General features: G+C 51.1%; 10 protein-coding genes across 10 annotated transcripts; 6 read left to right on the plus strand and 4 right to left on the minus strand.

Annotated features, from left to right (window-relative positions):
• Positions 1-1,055: 1,055 nt before the first annotated feature.
• On the plus strand, positions 1,056-2,507 carry PMZ80_005451 (uncharacterized protein; the record flags this gene model as incomplete). Its single annotated transcript, XM_064873871.1, has 1 exon — positions 1,056-2,507. One exon carries the CDS (start codon positions 1,056-1,058, stop codon positions 2,505-2,507), a length of 1,452 nt encoding a protein of 483 aa, XP_064730975.1.
• Positions 2,508-3,701: 1,194 nt separating this feature from the next.
• Positions 3,702-4,010, plus strand: PMZ80_005452 (uncharacterized protein; the record flags this gene model as incomplete). Its single annotated transcript, XM_064873872.1, has 1 exon — positions 3,702-4,010. The coding sequence occupies one exon, from the start codon at positions 3,702-3,704 to the stop codon at positions 4,008-4,010; it is 309 nt and encodes a 102-aa protein (XP_064730976.1).
• Positions 4,011-4,818: 808 nt separating this feature from the next.
• Positions 4,819-5,574, plus strand: HNT3_2 (aprataxin-like protein; the record flags this gene model as incomplete). Its single annotated transcript, XM_064873873.1, has 1 exon — positions 4,819-5,574. The coding sequence occupies one exon, from the start codon at positions 4,819-4,821 to the stop codon at positions 5,572-5,574; it is 756 nt and encodes a 251-aa protein (XP_064730977.1).
• Positions 5,575-5,987: 413 nt separating this feature from the next.
• Positions 5,988-6,492, plus strand: PMZ80_005454 (uncharacterized protein; the record flags this gene model as incomplete). Its single annotated transcript, XM_064873874.1, has 2 exons — positions 5,988-6,120; positions 6,191-6,492. 2 exons carry the CDS (start codon positions 5,988-5,990, stop codon positions 6,490-6,492), a joined length of 435 nt encoding a protein of 144 aa, XP_064730978.1.
• Positions 6,493-7,138: 646 nt separating this feature from the next.
• On the plus strand, positions 7,139-8,494 carry PMZ80_005455 (uncharacterized protein; the record flags this gene model as incomplete). The annotated part of the gene is made up of 1 exon (XM_064873875.1): positions 7,139-8,494. One exon carries the CDS (start codon positions 7,139-7,141, stop codon positions 8,492-8,494), a length of 1,356 nt encoding a protein of 451 aa, XP_064730979.1.
• Positions 8,495-10,808: 2,314 nt separating this feature from the next.
• Positions 10,809-11,555, plus strand: NdufS8 (ndufs8, ubiquinone oxidoreductase 23 kd subunit; the record flags this gene model as incomplete). The annotated part of the gene is made up of 2 exons (XM_064873876.1): positions 10,809-11,107; positions 11,159-11,555. 2 exons carry the CDS (start codon positions 10,809-10,811, stop codon positions 11,553-11,555), a joined length of 696 nt encoding a protein of 231 aa, XP_064730980.1.
• A 410-nt stretch (positions 11,556-11,965) lies between these two features.
• Positions 11,966-13,130, minus strand: YMC1 (carrier protein ymc1; the record flags this gene model as incomplete). Its single annotated transcript, XM_064873877.1, has 3 exons — positions 11,966-12,741; positions 12,794-12,805; positions 13,022-13,130. 3 exons carry the CDS (start codon positions 13,128-13,130, stop codon positions 11,966-11,968), a joined length of 897 nt encoding a protein of 298 aa, XP_064730981.1.
• A 454-nt stretch (positions 13,131-13,584) lies between these two features.
• Positions 13,585-16,310, minus strand: CSR1_3 (phosphatidylinositol transfer protein csr1; the record flags this gene model as incomplete). The annotated part of the gene is made up of 3 exons (XM_064873878.1): positions 13,585-14,223; positions 14,271-15,340; positions 15,869-16,310. 3 exons carry the CDS (start codon positions 16,308-16,310, stop codon positions 13,585-13,587), a joined length of 2,151 nt encoding a protein of 716 aa, XP_064730982.1.
• Positions 16,311-17,562: 1,252 nt separating this feature from the next.
• PMZ80_005459 (uncharacterized protein) lies at positions 17,563-18,535 on the minus strand (the record flags this gene model as incomplete). The annotated part of the gene is made up of 2 exons (XM_064873879.1): positions 17,563-18,316; positions 18,372-18,535. 2 exons carry the CDS (start codon positions 18,533-18,535, stop codon positions 17,563-17,565), a joined length of 918 nt encoding a protein of 305 aa, XP_064730983.1.
• A 2,365-nt stretch (positions 18,536-20,900) lies between these two features.
• Positions 20,901-21,179, minus strand: PMZ80_005460 (uncharacterized protein; the record flags this gene model as incomplete). Its single annotated transcript, XM_064873880.1, has 1 exon — positions 20,901-21,179. One exon carries the CDS (start codon positions 21,177-21,179, stop codon positions 20,901-20,903), a length of 279 nt encoding a protein of 92 aa, XP_064730984.1.
• Between the last annotated feature and the right edge of the window lie 884 nt (positions 21,180-22,063).

The raw sequence follows: 22,063 nt of genomic DNA on the forward strand, positions 1-22,063 counted from the left end.
GTCGTCGGTACTTTCCTCAAACGTTCCTGTCAATGACTACTGCAGTGGTCTCTACAGGTATGCAATCAGCACAACAGGCACGGATATTGAATAAGAATGCCTCTAGTGGGGTCATGAGGTCGATCGTTGAAAGGTCGCATATTCTGATCAAAGACCCATGACTGGCGACGCCTCTGGGAGCTGTTGTCTCGGCAGTAAGAAAGGTCGCATGCTCAGTTGCCAATTTCTGCTGGTGGTGCAATGCCGATCACTCCGCTCCCATCGTGCAAAGACCAGGCGGGCCAAGCCACAAATGGCCTAAAACGCTCTTTCCCGCAATGATGCCGAAAGCTTATTCTGCGGCTGAACCCAGAGCACCCAAGCTCGATAGGTATCGACCATTCACCGTCCGCGGAGATTTTGTCCAAGCTTCCAGAGCCTCAAGAAGTCCTGACCAATTTGGCGCTTGTACCTGCAGATTGTCAGGTACGTTGTACTTGTGAACTGCATTCCGTGCTGGTCGAGCAGCATCGTAGACCTCAACCATATGAATGATCTAAGCTTTAGAGATGGTCCTGCTCCTTAAACTTATATGAGACAGCGGAAACTCAAAGGTAGACCAGTTGCAGGCAGGACCCTGACCACGCAAAATGCTACTGTAATTGTTTCTTTCCTCCTGCATCGCATCAAAACGTTGTACAAGCATCAGGCGAGCCAAGGTCGTCTTTGAGACTTGATGGCCTGCTTATCGGGAAGTTGTCGATCATCCACCAATCCGACACAAGCAGGCGCCATCCTGCTTAGCACTTTGTCTGAAGATACAGCAGGCGCGCTATTATGTTAATATCGAGTCTGCTCTTACCTCCTGTGGCTTCAAGACATAACTCGAGCCACCGAATAATACTTCTCTGAACACCTTGCTGACTGCACGTCTCAAACTCTTGACTCACAGGGCGGATCGTCGTGCGCTGCCGTTCGGGCTACAGGTTCTCGCAGATCCTGTTGCAATTCGTGTTCTTCTATTTTCAAAAAGAAATAAGGTAGAATCCTCAACACTCTCTGCCTCACCGCTCAACATGTGGTCTGGCAAGGCACCCAACAAAGAAGACGAGGAGTCCCTCCTTCCTCCATTGCCGACATGCACTACCACCACTCCAGATATATACTTCGCTTCGTCAGCACGATGGAGATCACTGCCAAGGATGTTGCTGAATGCTCTATACCAGCTGTTGCTCTTCGCCATCCCAAGCTTCCTCAAAAGAGGTCCTGGACAGCTCAACGCCGCTGCAGAAAAGTTTACCCAATCGACAAGCGTAAAGTCGCATTCGACTGGATACCTCGATGGAGTCAGAGGTCTCGCATCCTTCATCGTCTTCATCGACCACTCGACAAGTATGTCGTACGACGCTACCCACTCTGGCTATGAGAACAGTGAAAAGTCGTCCTTGTGGCAGTTGCCCGTTGTTAGGCTCGTCTATTCTGGCCCGGCGATGGTTTCGATCTTCTTCGTTGTGTCTGGGTTCGTTCTTACCCACAGATTCATCCAGAAGATGCACCGCCATGAATACGAAACTCTCTTCTCTGGTCTGGCTTCCCTTACCTTTCGACGGGCACTGCGACTATTCCTACCAGCTCTCGTTTCATGCCTGTTGGTGTACGTCTGCGCCTCATTGGATCTGATGAAAATTCCAAAACGTGTCAACAAGATGAAATTCCACCATGGCTGGCCGGCTTTTCTGAGCTACCTCGACGAAGAGTCAAACCCATGGACGTGGGACATGGCCATGAAGGGCTTCTACAACCCTCAGCTATGGTCGATAGCTGTCGAGTATCGAGGTTCAATGATAGTCTTCCTAGTGGTACTAGGTCTCGCAAGATGTCGGACAGTCATAAGGATAGCAGTGCAGTCGGCAATCATTGTCCATGCTTTTGGCCACCATCGATGGGACGTCGCATTGTTCGTGGCTGGTATGTTGATTGCAGAATTGGACGTTCTGGTCCAACAATCGATCTCTCGAAAAGCCTTCATGCAGCAAAAACGAATCAAATTCATCTTTTGCATCAGCATGTTTGTTGGCGTCTGGCTCGGTGGCTTTCCTCGCACGAACGGACTCAAATCTGTCGGATACACCTTCTCCAACAACCTATGGCCCTTCTCTGCCTATCGACGCAGGTTCTGGATCAGTGTTGCGGCTATCCTGATCGTTGGCCCAATGCCATATCTACCTTCAGTACAAGGCTTCTTCTGCACCAGATTGATACGCTATCTCGGCAAGATAAGCTTTGCGCTGTATTTGGTACATGGTCTCGGCAATAGCACTATTGGTACCTGGCTCCTTCACTTTACGTCGACCATGCTCGGCAACGAAGGATATTGGAGGAAAGCTCTGGGCTTTGCCGTGTCGTCCGTGCTGTACACGCCCGTCGTCATTTGGTGGTCAGACATGTATTGGCGAGCAGTGGATATCCCAGCTACGCATTTCGCAAAGTGGTTCGAGGGGAAATGTGCTTCGAGAGTGCCTTCCTAGCAGGTTCATGTGAGTGGATCCGGCTGTTGTTGAGATTGTGTAACTAACTCCCGCAGACTTTGAGGTTATCGGCATGGTCAACGATGCGGTCAACCAGAATATCCTTGTAGCTACTCATTCAGTCCGCTTACATTCCGTGCCTTCTATTGCTTCGGGACATGGCCAAAGGAATGCAACAAGATCGAGCTGAGCTTGTCGAACATCAAATAGACTCGAATCCAATTGCCCCGGCTTATCTCGGTAACATCGTTTCGACGTTCGTTAGCTGGAATCAAGACCTCGTGAACAGGCAAAAGGTGAGCTTGAAGCTGGACACGCTGGAGCGGCAGGGATAACGAGAGATGAGCCAGAATAATCATCGCAATGAGCATATCAACCGGTAGAAGATTCTGGTCACTCACAACGTCGTAGACCCCATCTCGATACCAGTGCGTGCCTTTCACTATCGTTTCGCTCCTCTCCCTCCTTGACAGTGATCCTTCCATAGCTCTTGGGACCGTGAACGGAGCGACATTCCGGCCCTCAAGTCTGACTGCCTTTGGGTAATGGCCAACCCTCCGGTCTCGGCCTCACTTCTGATAGTCTACACAACCCGTTATCACCGCCCACAGGATCATTCGGGTCAATCATCGTAGGATCGCATCGTCTCGATCTGGTTCAGCAGAGTAGTGCCCAGCTCTACAACGATGATATTGACACTCGGGAATATGGAATTAAAGGAAACATGCTCTGAAAGTAAGAAATTGATAATCAATGCAACGAAAGACAAATTTTATTCATTTCCTGCCCTCAGTCATCCTTGGCGTACTATACCAGCCGGAAATCCTTCGCACCTCAACAAGGACGCAACCATTCCTGTCCACCTAGCAATTGAAGCTGCGAGACCCGACACGCCAGCTGTCGTTTACAGAACTAGTACTATGGTACGTTGGTCCACGTGAATCCCTCGTCTTGCGAGAGCCTATCTAGCTCTTGGCACAAAAAGCCGGATTTTCGCCGGTGCTGCGGGCCCTTCTTAGTCCAAGAAACTTTCAAGTCATCGACATATTCGACGGAGGAATTGCAATTGAGGCTTTTGCACAACACAGGTCACGCGAAAACGTCGTATAGCAAAGCACGGCAGTATTGTACAGTACTACAAGGCCATCCTATCTCGTACTCCAGGCATTGGATGTAGCGCAGGCGTTTCCGCAAATGGCGCAAGGTCAGATCAAAAAGGCATCGGCGCCTACCAAAACATCGTCCCGAAGCAACAATGCTGGCATCACGAAGAGGGGTCTAGGCGACAAGAAACCGAAAAATACCAAGCTCATCAAGGCGCAGAGAATCAACAAGAAGTTCACCGCAGGCTTGACCGCGCAGACCGAGCGAATGCTGGGTGAGAAAGCAGGACACCTCGAAATGATTGGGAAAGGCAGGAAGAAGGGTGGTGATGCGAAGGGTGTGCATGGTAAAAAAGGTGGCGAGAAGTTCACGCCGAAGCATACTTCGAGGAAAGGTTGAAATTGTCAGCTCAAAGTCAGCGTACAGGATCTACAAGACCACGATGGAAACGAGCGCACTACGACGAGATAATGAGGCGCACCATGAATGAAGCCGTGCGCAAAGCTTACACATATCACACGAGCTCCTCTCTATTTCACCAACTGGAACCATGATTGTCGCAGCAGGACAGTGTGCGCTCAGAGCAAGAAGAGGCAAGACGCAGCAAAAGCTGGTCGTGAAGACTCCCCCATCCAGCGCCGAAATCGGGAGGATCGTGCATAAGGTGTTGGTGATCGTCTCGACATGCACAGGTTGGGAAGGCATGAGGTACCTGATCAAACACGGACATCCAAGAAGAGCTTATATGACCAGAGTCTACTCCACAATGAAGACACGCCGCCGAAGAGGATTACCTTGCTTTCCTCGCCCAAGAGGTGACAGTTTGCAGTCGGGGAGAAACGTCAAGATCAGAAGTCACGAAAAGGTAGAATATTCGGTACGGCGGAGCGTTTGACACCTTACGCAAGCTTTCTGATCTCATCAAAGAAATCATCTTCAATTCTTCCAAAATTGTCCGGAACTTCGAGTAACAGAATCACACATTTTAACTTCTACCAGGACTTTCGACCTCTACGAAGACATTGGAGTCTACTGCGCGGTAGCGGCTAATCACAATTCTCTGCACACGACTTCGATCTACATAAATTGCGCCTGTGTAGGCTTTAGCACAACGCCTCTTCTCAAACTGCCTCTGGTGGCGCCTGTGGCAGGCCGCAACAATCAAGTTCTAAAGCGCCTTCTATTCAACCATCACGGCCGTTACAAGATGAATGTGAATGGCGGCCCGGTCGCAAAGGCCGAGTCTCATCCTTACAAGGGTAGCGCATTGACGCGACCGGACTGGCCGACCAAGCACGATATCGATAGCAAGGCTCGGAATCTTCTTCCATACATCCTCGAACCTGCAAAGCACCCGGACAGAGTTGTCCGAGATACGCCAGACGCAGTTACGATACAAGACAAATATCCGAAAGGTCAAGTTCATCTTCTGGTTCTGCCCAAGTGGCAACCTCACCGGGACCTTCATCCACACGATGCATTCGAGGATCCAGACTTCCTTGTTATGATGAGAGCGCAGGCGGAGGAAGCTTTGAAGATTGCTATACCGATGCTGAAAGAGAAAGTATTCGACGCTCTTCAGGCAAGCGGTATGGACCAAAAACGAGCCGAGTCAGTCGTTGAGAAGCGGACGTTCGCCAAGGACTTCCAGATAGGTATTCACGCTCATCCTTCACAGCACGAACTCCATGTCCATGTTATCTCACGAGACATGGTTTCATGGCATCCGTATGGGTCGCGGCATTATCAGGCCTTTAACACACCTTTCTTGGTACCATTGAAGCTCTATCCATTAGCACTGGATGACCCGCGGCGCGAGGTCAACTATCAGAACGCAAACCTGATGAAGGATGATTTTGAATGCTGGAGGTGCGGCAAGAACATCGGCTCAGACTGGGACCATATGCGAAAACATCTGGACAAAGAGTTCCAAGGCTGGATACGTGAAGGTGGTGATTCTTAGATAATCCAAAGCAATTGCCAGTGAACTTGATGCAGAACGCAGTGCTCTGCGATTCATAACACCTAAGCTCTTCGCAGCAGTAGTGTGCCAAATGTTCTCAGCTATCGGACATGACTCGGTCGCTGTTGGTGCCCAAAGCAGCAGCAAGCAAATCTGAGGCTCACCAGCACATTAGTTCTATCTACCCCACCAGTTGAGTGATGCCCCTTCATGACGTTGTGCAAGCGCAAGGATGAATGACATCATACTATGCAAGGTACCAGATCCTTCTTGGGGACCTCAAAAGCAATATTTGAGCAGCCCACCACAACTCACCTGCATACAGTATTCTACCATAAACTCCCGCTCTCGCACCTCACCATAAAACTAAGCAGATCGTTCGAAATCCAGATCAATCAAACACCTCAAACAACATGTCGAACCAACAGGATCTCCTTGACATCGCTGCTAAGGCCGAACAAGACCTCAACAGTGACAGACTGAAGGCTGGCCGACAAGAAGGTACAGGATTTGGAGGCAAAGACACAAAAGGCGGCTCTACTTCAAGTATGTCTTACACCTTTCTCTCCACGAACCTTTCGGTATTTCGTGTTACAGCCACTAACGAGTCCTCCAGCCGACGAGTCAGGAATCGATCAATCCGTCGAATCCAAGTTCTCCCAACATGGTGCAACGGCCGACTATGGCAGCCACGTCAGCGGAGCCGGCAACAACAGAGATATCCCGCCGTCAGAGGGTGGTGACATTCAGAAGGGCACTGGCCGCATGACGAAGGCTGGTGACTTCGATCAAGGAGCCCCAGGCGAGGGACCAGAGGATGTGAGCAAGAGACAAGCTGAGGCTTATGGTGGTGATGACAGTGTAAGGGATAACATCCGGAACCAGGCTGCAGGAGAGGGCACTGGTGGTATGAAATAGAGCTCGACAGGCAAGAGCCTGAATTCAACACATAAATGAATCGAGTGAGCCCATGATGGCTTATGAACCATTTTCCGAAGCCTGAGATGGCTGTTCTAGGTGCTACATCGCCATTCATGAGGACCCGAGTGGTCTAATCATCTGACTCGAAAGCTGCTGCGCTTCGAGGTCGCTACAAAAGGCCCACTGGCGCCGTCCTTATATCATGTTGTTGACCTACCACTCAAACACCGGCCTGCAAACCCTGATCTTCGACTTCCACTGGCTGATTTGCCCTGCAAGGCAGCAATTGTTGTTATCCTGAAACGTCTTCCACAATACCGACGAAGCAACTTCAGGCTCTCAGGCATCAATCTCGGAGAGCCGAGGTCAACCATCTCATCGACGACACCATCATCGTAGCAGCGAGCTTCTCCAACATGCATTCAATATGTAAGTTGGCATGCAGCACATCCCGCAATCTGCTCTGAGTTGCTTTGTGGAGGATTCAGGCAAGGGACGGCAACTTCTGTAGGGAACTTATAACCACAGACCCTGATGCACATAAAAGCTACACCGTACAACCATGAGCTAGCCGACGTATCACCCATCGCTACAGAATTCACCTCAGTAGCCTAGCTCTAACACCTGGTCTTCCAGATTCACCATGGCAAAACCCACATCAGTCTTGCTTCGCCAATGCTGGCGAACAGCAACACGCCCTCTCTTCTCGTCTCGACACCTAACCACACCATGGCATCACACAACAAAATCAATCACGCCCCAACTCAACCTCCAGCACAACAGAACCCTAACAACAGGTTTCGCAACCGAATACCTCCACAACCACTTCCCCGACCTAACCCCCTCCCAACTCGAGATCCGCACCGCGATCTCAAAAGTCTGCGCCCAATTCGGAGATGAGTACTGGCTCCGTGCGGACAAGGAACACCGCTTCCCCGTTGAGTTCCACCGCGCTGTTGCCGACGCGGGGTTCCTGGGGATATGTATGCCTGAGGCCTACGGCGGGAGTGATATGGGTATCGCTGAGGCGAGTATCATGCTGCAGACGATCGCGGAGAGTGGAGCTGCATACGCGGGTGCGAGTGCAGTGCACATGAATATTTTTGGTCTTGAGCCGGTGCGGAAGTTTGGGACGGACGAGCAGAAGGAACGGATGTTGACGCCGCTTATTGCGGGGAGGGAAAGGGCTTGTTTTGGGGTGACGGAGCCGAATACGGGGTTGGATACGTTGAAGCTGCAGAGTCGGGCTGTGAGGTGTGAGGATGGAAGTGGAGATTACGAGTTGAGTGGAAGGAAGATCTGGATTAGTACTGCGCAGGTGGCGGAGAAGATATTGATACTTGTGCGGACTACGCCGCTTGAGGAGGTTAAGAAGGCGAGTCATGGGTTGAGTCTGTTCTATACGGATCTTAAGAGGGATGTGGTTGAAGTGAGGGAGATTGAGAAGATGGGGAGGGCGGCGGTGGATAGTAATATGCTTTTCTTTGATGGGTGGAGGGTGCCGAAGGAGGATTTGATTGGCGAAGAAGGAAATGGGTTTAAGATGATTATGCATGGGATGAATGCGGAGAGGGTGCTTATTGCGGCGGAGGCGTTGGGGATTGGGTATGCGGCGTTGAGGAGGGCGGCGATGTATGCTGGGGAGAGGACTGTGTTTGGGAGGAAGATTGGGCAGAATCAGGCGATTCAGCATCCGCTTGCGGATAGCTGGATGCAGCTTGAGAGTGCGAGGTTGGTGGTTTACCTTGCGGCGAAGCTGTATGATGATGGGCATGAGAGTGGGGAGTACGCCAACGCGGCGAAGTACCTGGCCGCTGAAGCTGCGTTTCGGGCTTGCGAAAGAGCTGTGATGGTCCATGGTGGTATGGGATATGCGAAGGAGTATCATGTGGAAAGGTACCTCAGAGAGAGTATGATACCTCGCATTGCGCCAGTCTCGCGGGAGATGATATGCAATTACATCGGTGAGAAGGTGCTTGGCCTGCCAAGGTCGTACTGATGTGCCTTGTCCACGTGGTCAAGGTTCTCCAAAGACACAGTGGCCTAAGATGGTAGACACCGACAGTCACCACCCCTCCACCAGAACGCACACTTGTGAGTTGTGAAATTCGTGCCCAGGTGGCACATATCGGGACATGTGACATTGGCCTCATTTGTGCAGCTGCATTGCTCTTTGCACCAGTCAATGCCAAAGGAGCATGAGCCCATGGATTTGTTGAAGTCGGGCCCAACACAGATAAGATGGTAGTCTCTGGAACAATCAGCTCAATCCCTGACATCTTCAAATGGACTAACGTTTGGATTGGAAGCTGTTGTTGGTGGTGGGAAGGTGCGTCCAAACTGGAAGGGTCGAATGACTCGAGGACACCGAGCACCGATTTCAGAGTTGACAAGATGGCAACGAAGGCAAGCCAGAGACGGAATGTTTGCGCCGGCATGTTGTGAGAATAGAACAGCTGCACGCTCTTTTGTCGATTCGATAAGTGAAGGTCAAGAGGGTGAAATTCGTTGCGGCTGATGGGAAGGCCAAGCAAAATATGCAAGGGACCACGGATGCAGGATTCTGTGTCACGAGACTTGGAGGACGTCGACGCACGGACCGCAATAGCAGAAGAGATTCAGGCTGATAACAGCTAGACTCAGACGAGGACTCCTACCATAAATACCTCGAGGGAATCTTAGCTACTTCCGTAACATGAGGCGGGGGAACAAGTACAGTGAGCTCGTTCCGTGCGTCAATCCGAGTCGGTTGCGATACGTCTTGCATCATGGAGCCGTCTATTTGTAACTGTTGAGACACGTTTTATGGCCAGCTATGGTATTGGTATTGTGCTGTGTTGGGCGTAGAGGAAGTAAACTGAGGACGAGTTTATTGGGCGTTGATTTCAGGATCACGAGCCACAGACCCGCAAGAACGTGAACAACTTGTAGCCGTAACTGTTCTAGTCAACCGGTGTGGTTGCTCCAACCTAGAGTTATCGTGCTGGTGCACCACGATCAGGATTAAGCTCAAGAACACTGGTGCCTAGTTCATGTCGCATGGGCCCGGGATAGCTCGACTGGAAAAGCGCACGGTGAGCCTGTAATATAGCATTGATGCTGGCGCAAGATGTATTCATTTCATGATCCTGCTCTGACCACCAGCCACAACTCTCAATTCACGTAGTCAATGTCTTCGACGCCGTCTGACTTCTTTTCGTAACCAGCCATCCTCAGGGTCCTGGAACTTAGTCAGATGCTTCCGTTTGGCCACATTCGCAGCCGGCGAGTCATGCAGCTCAGATGGGAGGAGGTATTGTGGACAGCTTTATCTTGTCATTGGTATATAGTACACCCCTGACGTTGAACGCCCGAACCTCGTGCGAAATGTACATGAGAGGGATCTCTAGCCGAAGATTTTGACCATGCCTCCGCCTGCTAATGTCATCGGGAAAAGCTGTTTAGTGAGCATCGGGTTGGGCGCAGATGTAGGTTACTGCTTGTTCAACTGCAACTGTCAGATATTGCTGTGCCCTCATTCCTTCTTAACATACCGCTGTGAAGAGCATCCGCCTCCTTGTCCGGGATCTCAATGCTGAATTCCTCCTCAATAGCCATCACAACCTCGACAGTATCAAGTGAGTCCAGTCCGAGGTCGTTTGAGAAATGTGCTTGGCCAGAAATCTATCACCATGTCAGATATGAGTCTCGCGTCGCATCCGGGTGCCAGCAAACCTTTGATGCATCTTGAACCTAGTCAACCGTTAGCATTGCCGCTTCCGTGCGCAATTCCTCCTGTGACGTACCTTGTCGAAGTTCTTCAACAAATCCATGATTCTGCCCTGCACTTCCTCCCTTGACAAACCAGCCGGGGCAGAGTAGAATCTTATGCTTGGGATTGCGAACGATGGGCCGGCTCGGGAGTTCTGTAGTAATGAAGCAGCGACTTGTGGTCTAGCGAGGTTGAACTGTTGTGCAAACTGTGGTCGGGCGGCGACGCGCAGCGCTCTGACAGCAGCGGTTCGGAACATGATTGCTGTGTGAGGAGGGAAGGGACAGAAATGCTGCACAGTATCGAGAATGAGAGATGGCGCGGATGGAAATGGACAATATTGCACCCTTGAGTCTGAGTTGAGATCACAAGTCGAGCTCATGGCTCGGGGCAAGCTTGCGCTTTTCCTTAGCGCAGGCGCGGCTGCCAATCAAGTTCGCCGGAGTTGCCATTAGTGAACATTGGAGCGTCCTTTCCTCAATTGACCTCATATTGCACCCGCCTACTCATCTCTTTACTGCCTTGCCACGTTTCACTTCTCGACCTACAATACACTCACACGATGGCGTCGTCGCTCGTACCAGCTTCTCGACTGGTCGCACGACCACAAACGGCAGCCGCGCTGCTGCGACAAGTCCAACCATCACAACAGTCCAAGATCCTTCGCGCCACCTCACAATTTCACACGTCCGCCACGAGAAATGCTCTGCCAGCCGGACCACCGCCAAAGGGCTACAGACTGCCGAGACCGAAGCGCTTCGATGAGGGAGAAAGTTCGCTGAACAAGGCCAGCAACTACTTCCTTCTTACAGAGATGTTCCGGGGCATGTATGTCGTGTTGGAACAGTTCTTCAGACCACCGTAAGTAGACCAGGACTATGGTCGCCACAGCTATGCTGACACCTTCCTCAGATACACAATCTTCTACCCCTTCGAGAAAGGTCCAATATCGCCTAGGTTCCGTGGCGAACATGCCCTACGAAGATATCCATCCGGCGAGGAAAGATGTATCGCCTGCAAGCTTTGCGAAGCTGTTTGTCCAGCATCAGCCATCACAATCGAATCCGAAGAGCGAGAAGATGGTGCCAGAAGGACGACGAGATACGACATTGACATGACGAAGTGCATCTACTGCGGTCTGTGCCAGGAGAGTTGCCCAGTCGATGCTATTGTTGAGACACCAAACGCAGAGTACGCTATGGAGACGAGAGAAGAGCTGTTGTACAACAAGGAGAAGCTGCTTTCCAATGGTGACAAGTGGGAGCCTGAGATAGCAGCCGTGGCGAGGGCAGATGCGCCATACAGATAACACGTCCTAGTTTCTGAGTGGAAGGTGCTTGAGATGAGCGTTCCGTCGACAATGCTATGACTGTATATATTCCCTTGACTGTTTGAAACTTGAGATTGCAAGCGATCACTTTTCGCCACGGATAGGTGGTACATGCCACAGAACAAATCAAAAAAAGTTAAAAGCATTGCCTTCTGAAGATATTGCATCGGGATTGCTCTATTGACACGCAAGCCGCCTTGTATCCCAGAATCAGTACATCTTCGAAACAGGCTGCTAACCGTTCGAGCAACACTGCCATATCCGAACGCCTATCCGTGCATTGTCTTCATACTCTGTTTCACGAAATTCCACATCTAGCTCATCGCTCTCATCGTCAACTCAGCCCTACATAATTAGCAGTTAAACTTCAAGGAACACACCCATGATACTCACACAGCAAAAGTTCCCGCACTGACAGGCATAGCCCTTACCAACGTCGGCCCAACTCCCCTCCAAAACCCTCTCATGCCTTCTGTCGCCCAAGTCTGCGCAAAAGCATCCCTCATACTCTTATACCTCTGACCAGCCCCAAACCCATCAGTCTGCATCTTCGATTTAACAACATCAAACGGATAACTACTTATCCACAACATCTCACCCGCTAATCCACCGTACAGCGCGATCTTCGGGGTCGAGATCTCAGATCTTGCGACCTTGTTCCGCGCCGCATCAGCGTTCATCAGATACTCGAACGTCAAGAACCAAACACCATAAGCCTGTGCCTCACGAAGAAACGTCACCGCCGTTCCACGGTACAACCCCCGTAACACACCCTCATGCGCACTCAATTTCCTTACACAATCGAGCGGCCCACTGTAGAGTCTCGCCGCCCCATGCGGCTGTGTTTGCAATCTGATCCTCACATGCTCAATCGGACTGCTCAACACTGTGTTCGTGATACCAGCGAACGCACCCGCAGCGTAGTATTGTCCGTAACTCAGCGTTGCAACTTTGTTCTGCCGAGATTTCAGATTGCGTTCTTCGAACGCGCGGCGCGCATAGTGGAAGCCGCCGAATTGAACACTGACGCAGGCGCCTATGCCGATTAGGGGGGTGAGAGTGCCTTTGTAGAAGGCGGGGAGGCCTTCGTTGCGGAGGATGGAGGTTGCGGTGGCGAGGGCGGTTGGGTGGGTGTTTGTTGTTTGGAGGCGGACTTTGACGATGTCTACGGGTGGGGGTGAGTATGGTGGTTGTGTGCTGTGAGTGTTAGGACTTACCGAATGGTTGGCCTGGGAGTGGATGTTAGCATAGGTTCTCTTTTCTGGTATCCCGGCCACAAGATGGCTTCCGCTTCAGCAATGAAGCCCAGAGCCGAGAACAGACCTGCCATGCGCTGCGATCCGACCAAGCACATAACACGTGGTACGTGCTTCCAGCTTGAATGCAGGTGCCTTTTCCTTGCCAGCTGGGAGGGCCTCATAATGACAGTCGTAGGTTAAACTCACCTAGCAACACCTGCGCGATACCACCCGCAGCTCCAGATCCCAAGTCTTTGCCCGTTTGCTTCCAACTTGCATTTTCCGCCTCAAGCATCTGAATATCTGTGTCTGCCATGGCTTCCGCTACTTAGCTCCACCTCAGCTCAGCTTACCTTCAGTTCTGAAATTCGATGTTAGAGCGTTACCTCATGCTTCAGTATGCTCGAAACACGTAGACGAGAGAAGTTCAGTACAAGTCCTCCCGGTGATCATTCGCACGCCTTACATGTGCCGGAAATGCTTGCTGGCTTGCAATCTGGTGGACCTCGAACAAAATTTCCTGGCGCAGTGGCTGGGAAGGCGATTGCGTGATTGGTTCGGGGTCCAACTTCAAGTTGGAGGCTGTCTGGGCGTCAATGCTTCACCGTAGCGGAAGCTCATCGCCATACTACCTCTTCTCGGCTGCTGGCTTCTTGGAAACATAAGTCGCAATCTTCGATGGGTGGACATTAATCGAAGTCGTAGTTTTTCAACTAAGAATATCTGTACACCGGAGTCTCAAACGCAATCTTCTATACGCTTTTCGGCACTCAATCTACATCGTCCGCACTAGCATCCCGCCCAGGCGGTACCCCATTCGATGCTGGCAATATTCCCTGCTGTTCTGATAAACTCGGGTAAAAGTTCAGCTTTCCATCTCTTCCGATCATGCCCGTTCTATCATACAGCGAGCGCGCCCTGATGTAAGGGTCTAGCTTCCAATAATTATCCCTCAGCTTTTGTGCTAACTCGTCTCGTTGCCCCCTCGTGTCCTGACCGTGTATCCACTCGAATGTCTTTTGCTCGTACTTAGCCACTTCCTGTTTTCTGACTTCTGCAAGTTCCCTCTTCGGCGCCTCTTCTTTGTGAGCATCATTCTCGCCTGGACGTGGCTCAACGTATTTGTAGTCGAAAGCTTCCTCTCCACCAAGCTCTTTGATGATATGAGACTTTGGTATAAAATCTTGTAAGTCGTCCACGCCATTTGTGAAATGTACTTTTGCCGCGACGACTGGGTCAAGCCATCCTTTGATGATCTTCCAGATGCCTTGAAAAACCCAGGGTGCTTTGTGAACCAGTACCGAGCCAAGAGATTCCGGGTAATTGGCCTCGAAGACCTTGATCATGAACTTAACGGGTGTGTAATCCATGTTGGCCATAGTAAAGTTAGTCATGTCGAAAACAATGGTCTGCAAGGTGTCAGCAAATGTACTCTTCTCCATACTGTCGAACTTACAGCAGTTTCAACAGGTGGCTCCAACGCCAGCCTACATGACTCTATCAAGTAGACTGTGTACCGCTCTAACGACTTCTCCGTCTGCTCACCACCCTTGTGTAGGCGAACTCGAACAAGACATATCGGTCTGCCTTCCTTGTCAACACCATGCATGAAGCTCTTTCCCATTCGCAACTGTGCCAAGAAGTCACGTCCTTCTTTCTTAGTGCTTGCGTCGCCGCTCTGCTCGTCTTCTAACGCACCACCTTCGCCTCGGCGCATGATATCGTCGTCGACATGCATCTCGTTCCTGCGCCAGTGCATGGTTGAAATCATCATGGCAAGAGCTTTCTGAATGTCCCATTTGCGGGCTCGGAGAAATCGGAGGAGCAGAGCATCTGGATGGTCCTTCTTCACCATTGACCAGAATGCTTCTCTGAGGTCAGCAGCGGACGATGTGGCAAGGATCTCTTGCAGCTCTTTTGTCTGTCCGTATTTATCGTCTGCGTCGGCGGAGCCACTGAAGGCTGGTGAGCCGGCACCCGAAGGCGTGTCTTTGTTCTTGCGATGAAAGAGGCCATGCTTTTCCTTCTTCTTTGCTGAGCCTGGTTCAGGTGTCGCGGGTGCGGTCGCGTCAGCTATCGAGGGGGTGCTAGTGCTATCTATTGGGTCTTTGATGCCAAAAGTCTTGAGAACCAGCGCCCAGAAATCCTTCAGCTTCTGGTCTTGTTCGGCTGTCAGGTTGCCTAAAAATCCTTGAGGAACAGGCATCGCAGCGTAGTTGGGGACACGGTCGTCCTCTAATACTGGTTCTTGCGCTTCTTGCTCTTTCTCGAATTTGTCCTCCTGGCCTACTTTGGTGTCTTCGGTGTGCCCGGTAGTCACAAAATCAACCAGGATAGCAGTGCTGGTGACGGCTGCGAAGAGGATTATGTACGGAGACCAAGTCGCTTCTCTGTTCCCGGATAGGCCGAATACGCCAGTGACAGTTCTTCGTGGCTGTGCCGACTGCCTGATACCTTGACTGGAGCTCGAATGTAATCGCACGCGAGTGACCTTCGGGTATTGTATAGGGAGTGTCGAGTCAGAAGCTCGATGGTAGAGCCGGTTCGTTAGCAGGCGGTATCGTTGCAAAACCGATGGACTCATGTATGTTCAAGAACGGATATGGAAGGCCTCTCAGAAACCGTTGTCAGATGAAATTATAACCGAGTGCTGCCATTCAAAGACCTTTGCTGAAAATGCCAAATACGAACAGCCCACCACGCTGAACGCGTTCGGAGACTCGGATGAGTGCATGAGAGAGGCAAGCATTGTATGTCATCATCGGGGTTTTAGCTCGCATTATCCCGAGATGTCATTGTGCATAAAAGATCTCTGGCTGCAGCTGCACATTCGTTATTTGTGAAGATAACCATGGTGAACTCGAACCCGAACAAAAGCTCAGGTTCACCTTGGTTCGTCAAGCAATACGGGTAACGGTGAAGAAACGCTTCGATAAACGCCTTATACTTGCAAGACAGCTATATCCTGTCGTGCCTGCCTCCAACGCCGAGCTAATCGCAATCGGATACGCTATCATCAATTCGTGCCTGCCATATCTGTGCCTCAGCACGTACTCTTTCCTTTCGCAGCATCCTCCTCCAGTGACTTCAGAAAATTGCTCGAAAACTTCTTGACCTGTTCGAACACAACATCAAACCCATTGTCAGCGCCATAGTAAGGATCGACAACCTCTTCAGCCCCATCGCCCTTGAATTCCCCAAAAAGCACAACGTGCGCCTTGGTCTTCTTCCCCTTTCTCTCGATGGCCCGTTGCATCTTCTGCAAGTCATTCAGATTCGATGCATCCATAGCAAACATGTAATCGAAGTTGTCAAAGTCCTCCTTGGTGACTTTCCGTGCGGCGTGATCATAGTCAGTGATGCCATTCTTCTCAAGAGTCTGCATGGTTCGGTAGTCTGGAGGATCTTGTTCATGGTACGCGCCAGTGCCACATGAATCGATCTCTCCGATATACGTATTGTTCTTCGCAACGAAGCGAAAGACGCCTTCTGCCATCGTAGACCGACCTACGCAGTGTGAGCAGGCGGCATGTCTAACGTCATGACTTGCACAGACAAATGTTTCCTAGGCAAACGAACAGAACGTTCACCTTGTTTGTCGCAACACTCATCTTGACCGTGTCTTGGAAGAAAGGCCGTACTCTAGCAATTGACGACCGTGTTCGACAGCAGAAGATAGCCCGGTCGGGACTGAGGAAGTAGGACTGAGATTGCAGTTTACCTGAAGCTGTTGGCAATCATTGCATGCCTCAGGCCTCAGCGTCGTGCCATTTTCCGAGCCAATCCCGAATCAGATCCCAGTCGACTTGATTACGAGGACCATCCTTCAGGCTCACCGTGCATACTTCACCCACAGCGAGCAACGCGAGTATCCCAGCAACGCGATAAGCGTGGCACGAAGCCGCGTCCAAAGCGAGCATTGGCTCTTGCGTGACTTGGTATGATCATCGACCACGAAACTAGGGTCAAAGGCGCCGACAAAGATAACAGCTCAGCCTGACACCTGCGGATGTCCAAGTGGCTATCGCCCCAACCAGATGTGCTCAGTAGCCATGCCTCCAATGAACAATGACTCGAGCCCAGAAAAGCTTTCGGAGAGGAAACACTCGTCAGCGTGAAGCAAGAAGGTAAGCTTGCGCGCGCCTTTGAGTTGACCTGAAATGTGTCGCACCGAGCTTCGAGTCAGAAGGTCTGGATACTCTGCAGCCGCCGACAGAGCCAAACTTGTCAGTCTTCATATCGATTGTGTTCAACATGGCCCTTGCGTAGGCCAACCAGAAGAGGTCACACAGGAGGTGAAGAGAATACTCTGCTTCGCGACGTCAACTTCCGCCAACTCGGGAGAATAACTCATCTTCTTGCAAAGGAATACCTGGCTAGTCCACAGCCATTTCCCACGGAGTCTGAAGCCTTGGTAATGCCTAAGCCCGGCTATTCGACTTCGATTGCACCGTTGCGGCCGTTTCTGCTTCGGCCATCCGCTCCTCGACCTGGAGTGGATCTGAAGTTGCGACATTGGATCTCAAGGGACAGCGAAAGATCAAGCCGTCTTTAGTGTCTTACGCTGGCTCAACCCCCACCGAAGCACTGCTTAGTCATGCTGCCGGAACGAGCTCTGGCTGAACAGGAGCGGCATTCCTCTGTTGGTCAGAAACATGCCGAAATCGCGACCTCTGCCACGACTGGCCCTGCGTTGAATTTCCGCAGGATAAGTAACCGAGGTTGCAAACTGGGATAGCTTCTCTGGTTCAAGGTGAAGACCAGAGTTGAGATACGGGCGTCAACTCTCGATATGAGTCGTAAGTTGCTTCCCGGGAATCGCCCTTATCTGGCGTCTTTGCTCGTTCACGGTATTTCACACATTTGTCGGAGTAGCATGAGGGTTCGTCTTCCGCGTGAACATGCCAATGATAGCTCTTCTTGAGCATCTGATCGATCCTCTTTCGGTTCCGAAGGTAGCCACCAGTCATCTGCATGACTTGAAAGTAGACCTCGGCGTGTTCCTTGTCAAATGGCACACCCCCAGCAAAGTCCTTGCCCAGGCCGTTCTCGAGGCTTTGGACCGTGTACCACACAAATGTTGTAAGCAGCATGACTCCAAGTTCCGTGTTTTGCAGCCCAAGTTTGTACAGGGCTACAAGATCTTCAAGCTTGGGCATGAGTTCGTCCGCCGGCCCTGACAGTTCATAATACATGTCCATCAACCGGTTTTGAAGAACGGGTGCGCCTAGCGCACATGCAAGTGACCAGAGCTTGATCATCTTTCCATTGGCGTCCATACTCGAGGCAAGCACCTTATCCGGTAGTCTGTCATGGTAGACCCAATGCACGAAGGTGTCAAAGTGGTTTGGTTGCAAGCCCTCGAGATAGAGCTCATTGACATTGCTCTCATTCATCATGCTAAGAAGAAGCTTTGATTTCTCTGCGACTTGGTCATAGAACAGCCAGAAGACCTTCCTCTTCCGGCCAACATGGCATTTCCAAGGAGTATTGGCCGCGAAGCTAAGACAGCCTATCAGCAATAGATGGGAACTGGTCAGCGTAGGTTCTGACTTACTGAGTTATCTCATCATCGACATCTTCTACGTCTCTGCGCCGCCGCAGGGAGTCCGAGGGGCTCAATGAGCTATCGTCTTCCGTCATCGAGATCGCCTTGTCCTTAACGGTTTGATTCTGTGGCTCCGTGAGGTGGGTGGTGTGGCCGTCCTCTGAGCCGCTCATGGGTGCTGTCTGGAAAACAATCACTCCGTCGCGGTACCTCAATGGCATGGTCGACGAATCACTTCCAGGCTACGGGATGCCAGCATAGAGGATGCTTTGCCGGACCGACTCGCGGCTATGCGAGCAATCATGCTGGAGCAACGTCGATGCGAGAAGACGCGCCTCGCTCGTATATATCGCGCGACGCGTCGGAGATTGGACACATGGGACGGGTTGGAGCCAGGGATGGTAACAGATTCAGAAAGTGGGAGCTGGCTTCTGGCATTAGCCACTGAGGATGCTGATCAACAAATGCCCAAGCCTGAATCCGAGCATCGTTGATAGTTGATATGTTTGCTGCAGCTCGAAGCAGCACATTTCAGCGCCGCAAGACGTGTTGTTGCTCTTACCAGAGGGCGACACTTGTCGAGACTCTCCCGACCGCCGTAGGCTTCGAGTACGGGTGATCATTATGACGGATGGTCCGAAAATTGAACTTTGGATTTTCAATATTCGACCTCTGTACAAGTACACTTTTACACATGTGTTACTACATTGCTTCGTTAAGCTAGTCGACGCGTCAGACCAGGATAGTCACTCCTTTGAAGTCTCACCACTAGGGAGCAGTGATTGGTGCCGGAGCGAAGTAGGAAGGTTATAGCTGTAGTGGTATGGTCGCAGCGAAGAAACTTCAGCCTCATCATCTTATCTCAGCCTTGTGCATTCTGCTCAGCGCAAGAAGCAAGGTCAATAGGTAGCTTTACAACGCTGCTACAACGACGGCCTTCGTCTTCTGGCACTAAGCTGGGATCAAGCGTAGAACTTACCTAGACCGTAAGTCTATCGTATATCATCATCCCCTAAGTACAGCCGTCCCTGTACCTACATGCGATAGAATGTACCAAAGTCAAAAATCCAAAGTTCAATTTTCGGACCATCCGTCATAATGATCGCCCGTACTTGAGCTAGTGCAGTGGGCAAAACTAAACTCAGAGCCAATCGTTGTCGGCGATATCCACAATCTCGTTCTCATGCAGAAGGACATCAGCGTCTCATGCACATCAAAAATCTGATGCCCGGGCGGCCGAGCCGGAATCCTTCCAACACCAGTTGCTGCTACTGTACAGCTCGTTAAGATGTTCTTCTTCGCGCGGTGTACGAATTGCTTCGAAACTAAATCATGAATGAAGAGAAGACCGTGGTCGAAAAGCCACAAGCACAACCTAACATACAGCTAAGGAGCCTCAATGACAAAACAGCGCAACAGTTCTCGTCTTCGAGAACATCGTTAGACCAAGATGATCAGGGTCTCAATGACCCCGAACAGACCAGAAGTCCATCATCAGAGGCCGGTCTTCTCCCACTTCAGAGATGGAACAAACCACGAGGCAACATTGCCCGCTTCGCCTCGTCTTTCTACTCCATGTTCGTGTTCGGCCTAAGTGATGCTGCATATGGTGCATTACTACCATACGTGAGTGCACTCTAGTGCAGTTCCAGGACAAGGACATCTACTGACATCGAGTCCCAGCTCGAAGAGTATTATAACCTCTCCTACACAGTCGTCTCCCTGATCTTCCTCTGCCCCTTCGCCGGGTACGCAATTGCAGCGTTCACGAACTCCTGGTTTCATCATAAATTTGGTCAACGCGGCATCGCCTTAGTGGCACCATGCTGCCATGTCACCGCCTACATCGTCATGTCTCAACATCCACCATGGGCCGTGGTAGTTCTGTTTACCTGCCTAGCCGGGTTCGGTAACGGTCTTATCGACGCTGCATGGTCGAGCTGGGCTGGACATATGGTAGCTGGAAACGTGCTTGAGGGGATTCTACACGCGTTCTACGCACTCGGATGTACCTTCTCGCCACTCATTGCAACGAGTATGATCGTGCAGTCAGGTCTGCCATGGTATTATTTCTATTACATGATGATCGGACTGAGCTCTATGGCACTATTGGTGAGTGGAGCAACGTTCTGGAGCAAAACTGGAGAGGTCTATGCCAGAGAATATCCGAGGGAGGACGGCACAAGTAGTACGAAGATGGCATTGAAGAACAAGGTAACATGGTTGTGTTGTGTTTTCTTCCTGATTTATGGTAAGTTTAGCTATGCAAAATCCGCCTTGAATTCATACGGTGGCTGACGAGTGTGCAGTGGGTGCGGAAGTAGCACTCGGAGGATGGATCGTCAGTTTCATGCTTCATGTAAGGCATGCGACACCTTACGCCTCGGGAATCATTGGCACAGGCTTTTGGGCTGGTATGACGGTCGGAAGGTCAGTTCTCGGCGTGGTCACGCACTTCATGATCGAAGTCACAAATCGACCGGACAAAGGTGATGTCATATCGCGTTTGAGACTCACTGAGCGCAGCATCGTTGCAGTCTACCTCAGCTGCGCCATTGGCTTGCAACTCCTCTTCTGGCTCGTTCCTAGCATCCTTGCGAGCGCAATTGCAGTCGCGTTCCTGGGTGTGTTTCTTGGTCCTGTTTTTCCTAGCGGGATCATTATGGCGACGAAGCTGTTACCCGGGCATCTACATGTTCCGAGCGTTGGGTTCAGCACCGCATTGGGCGGAACGGGTGGCGCTGTCTTCCCGTTTGTAGTTGGGGCTATCGCGCAAGCGAAGGGTGTCGGTGTTTTGCAGCCGATCATACTTGCCATGTTGGCTGTGCTGTTACTTGTGTGGTTATGCTTCCCAAGACTGAAGACTCGGAGCCACAGCGATTAGACGACACAATTGAACATTGCGACTCCGCTATGGTTTGTGTGGCAATAAACGGATATACCTACTCACGTATCTTTTCTCGTGCAGGCGCAACTCACAGCATACTCTTGACAATGAAGCGTGACTCAGCACTCGCAAAGCCGACTCAGGCTACAACGGAAGGAGTTGCGAGTAGAGGACTGAGCGCGACCAAGTGGACAGGTACGATACGCAGGAGTAAGGCATAACGCCGGACCAGAGCCAATTGCGTAAAGTAGGATGTGCTCTCTGTTGCTTTGCCTGTTTGACTATGGTGAAGCAGCATTCACCGTCCAACACATCCCCGAGCATTTATGGACCATGTTTACACCCTCTGTAAGGCTCCAGCAGCTTGCCGAAAGTGTCGTGTTTGAAGCATTGAGTCGATAGGCGGTATCCACGTACAATGTGAGTGTACGAGCATGGTAGAGAGTCCCCTTAATATGGCGATTGACCAACCTACGGTTCGACAGAGCGCCACATGCGCAACTGCCTGTGCGCGTTTTGGGTGTGACTACGGGCGATCATTATGACGGATGGTCCGAAAATTCAACTTTAGATTTTCGACCTTTCGACTGTTCCTGCACGCAGGTGCAACTAGCGCTATGTATAAATCGATATACCAATACAGTAGTCTTACAGCCTAGGTAGGTTGTGCGCGGAGTCCCAGCTAATTACCGTAGCATAGGGGTAGTCGCTCCTTATAGCGTTGTAAAGTTGTTTCTTTCTCTTCGTCCTTACGCCGGGTTAAATAGGCAAGGCTAAGGGCTATAACGACGAGGCTGAACTTTTCTATCCGCCG

Source organism: Knufia obscura, assembly GCF_036327395.1.
Source record: "Knufia obscura strain CCFEE 5817 isolate CBS 148926 chromosome Unknown scaffold_5, whole genome shotgun sequence".
NCBI classification, from domain to species: domain Eukaryota; kingdom Fungi; phylum Ascomycota; class Eurotiomycetes; order Chaetothyriales; family Trichomeriaceae; genus Knufia; species Knufia obscura.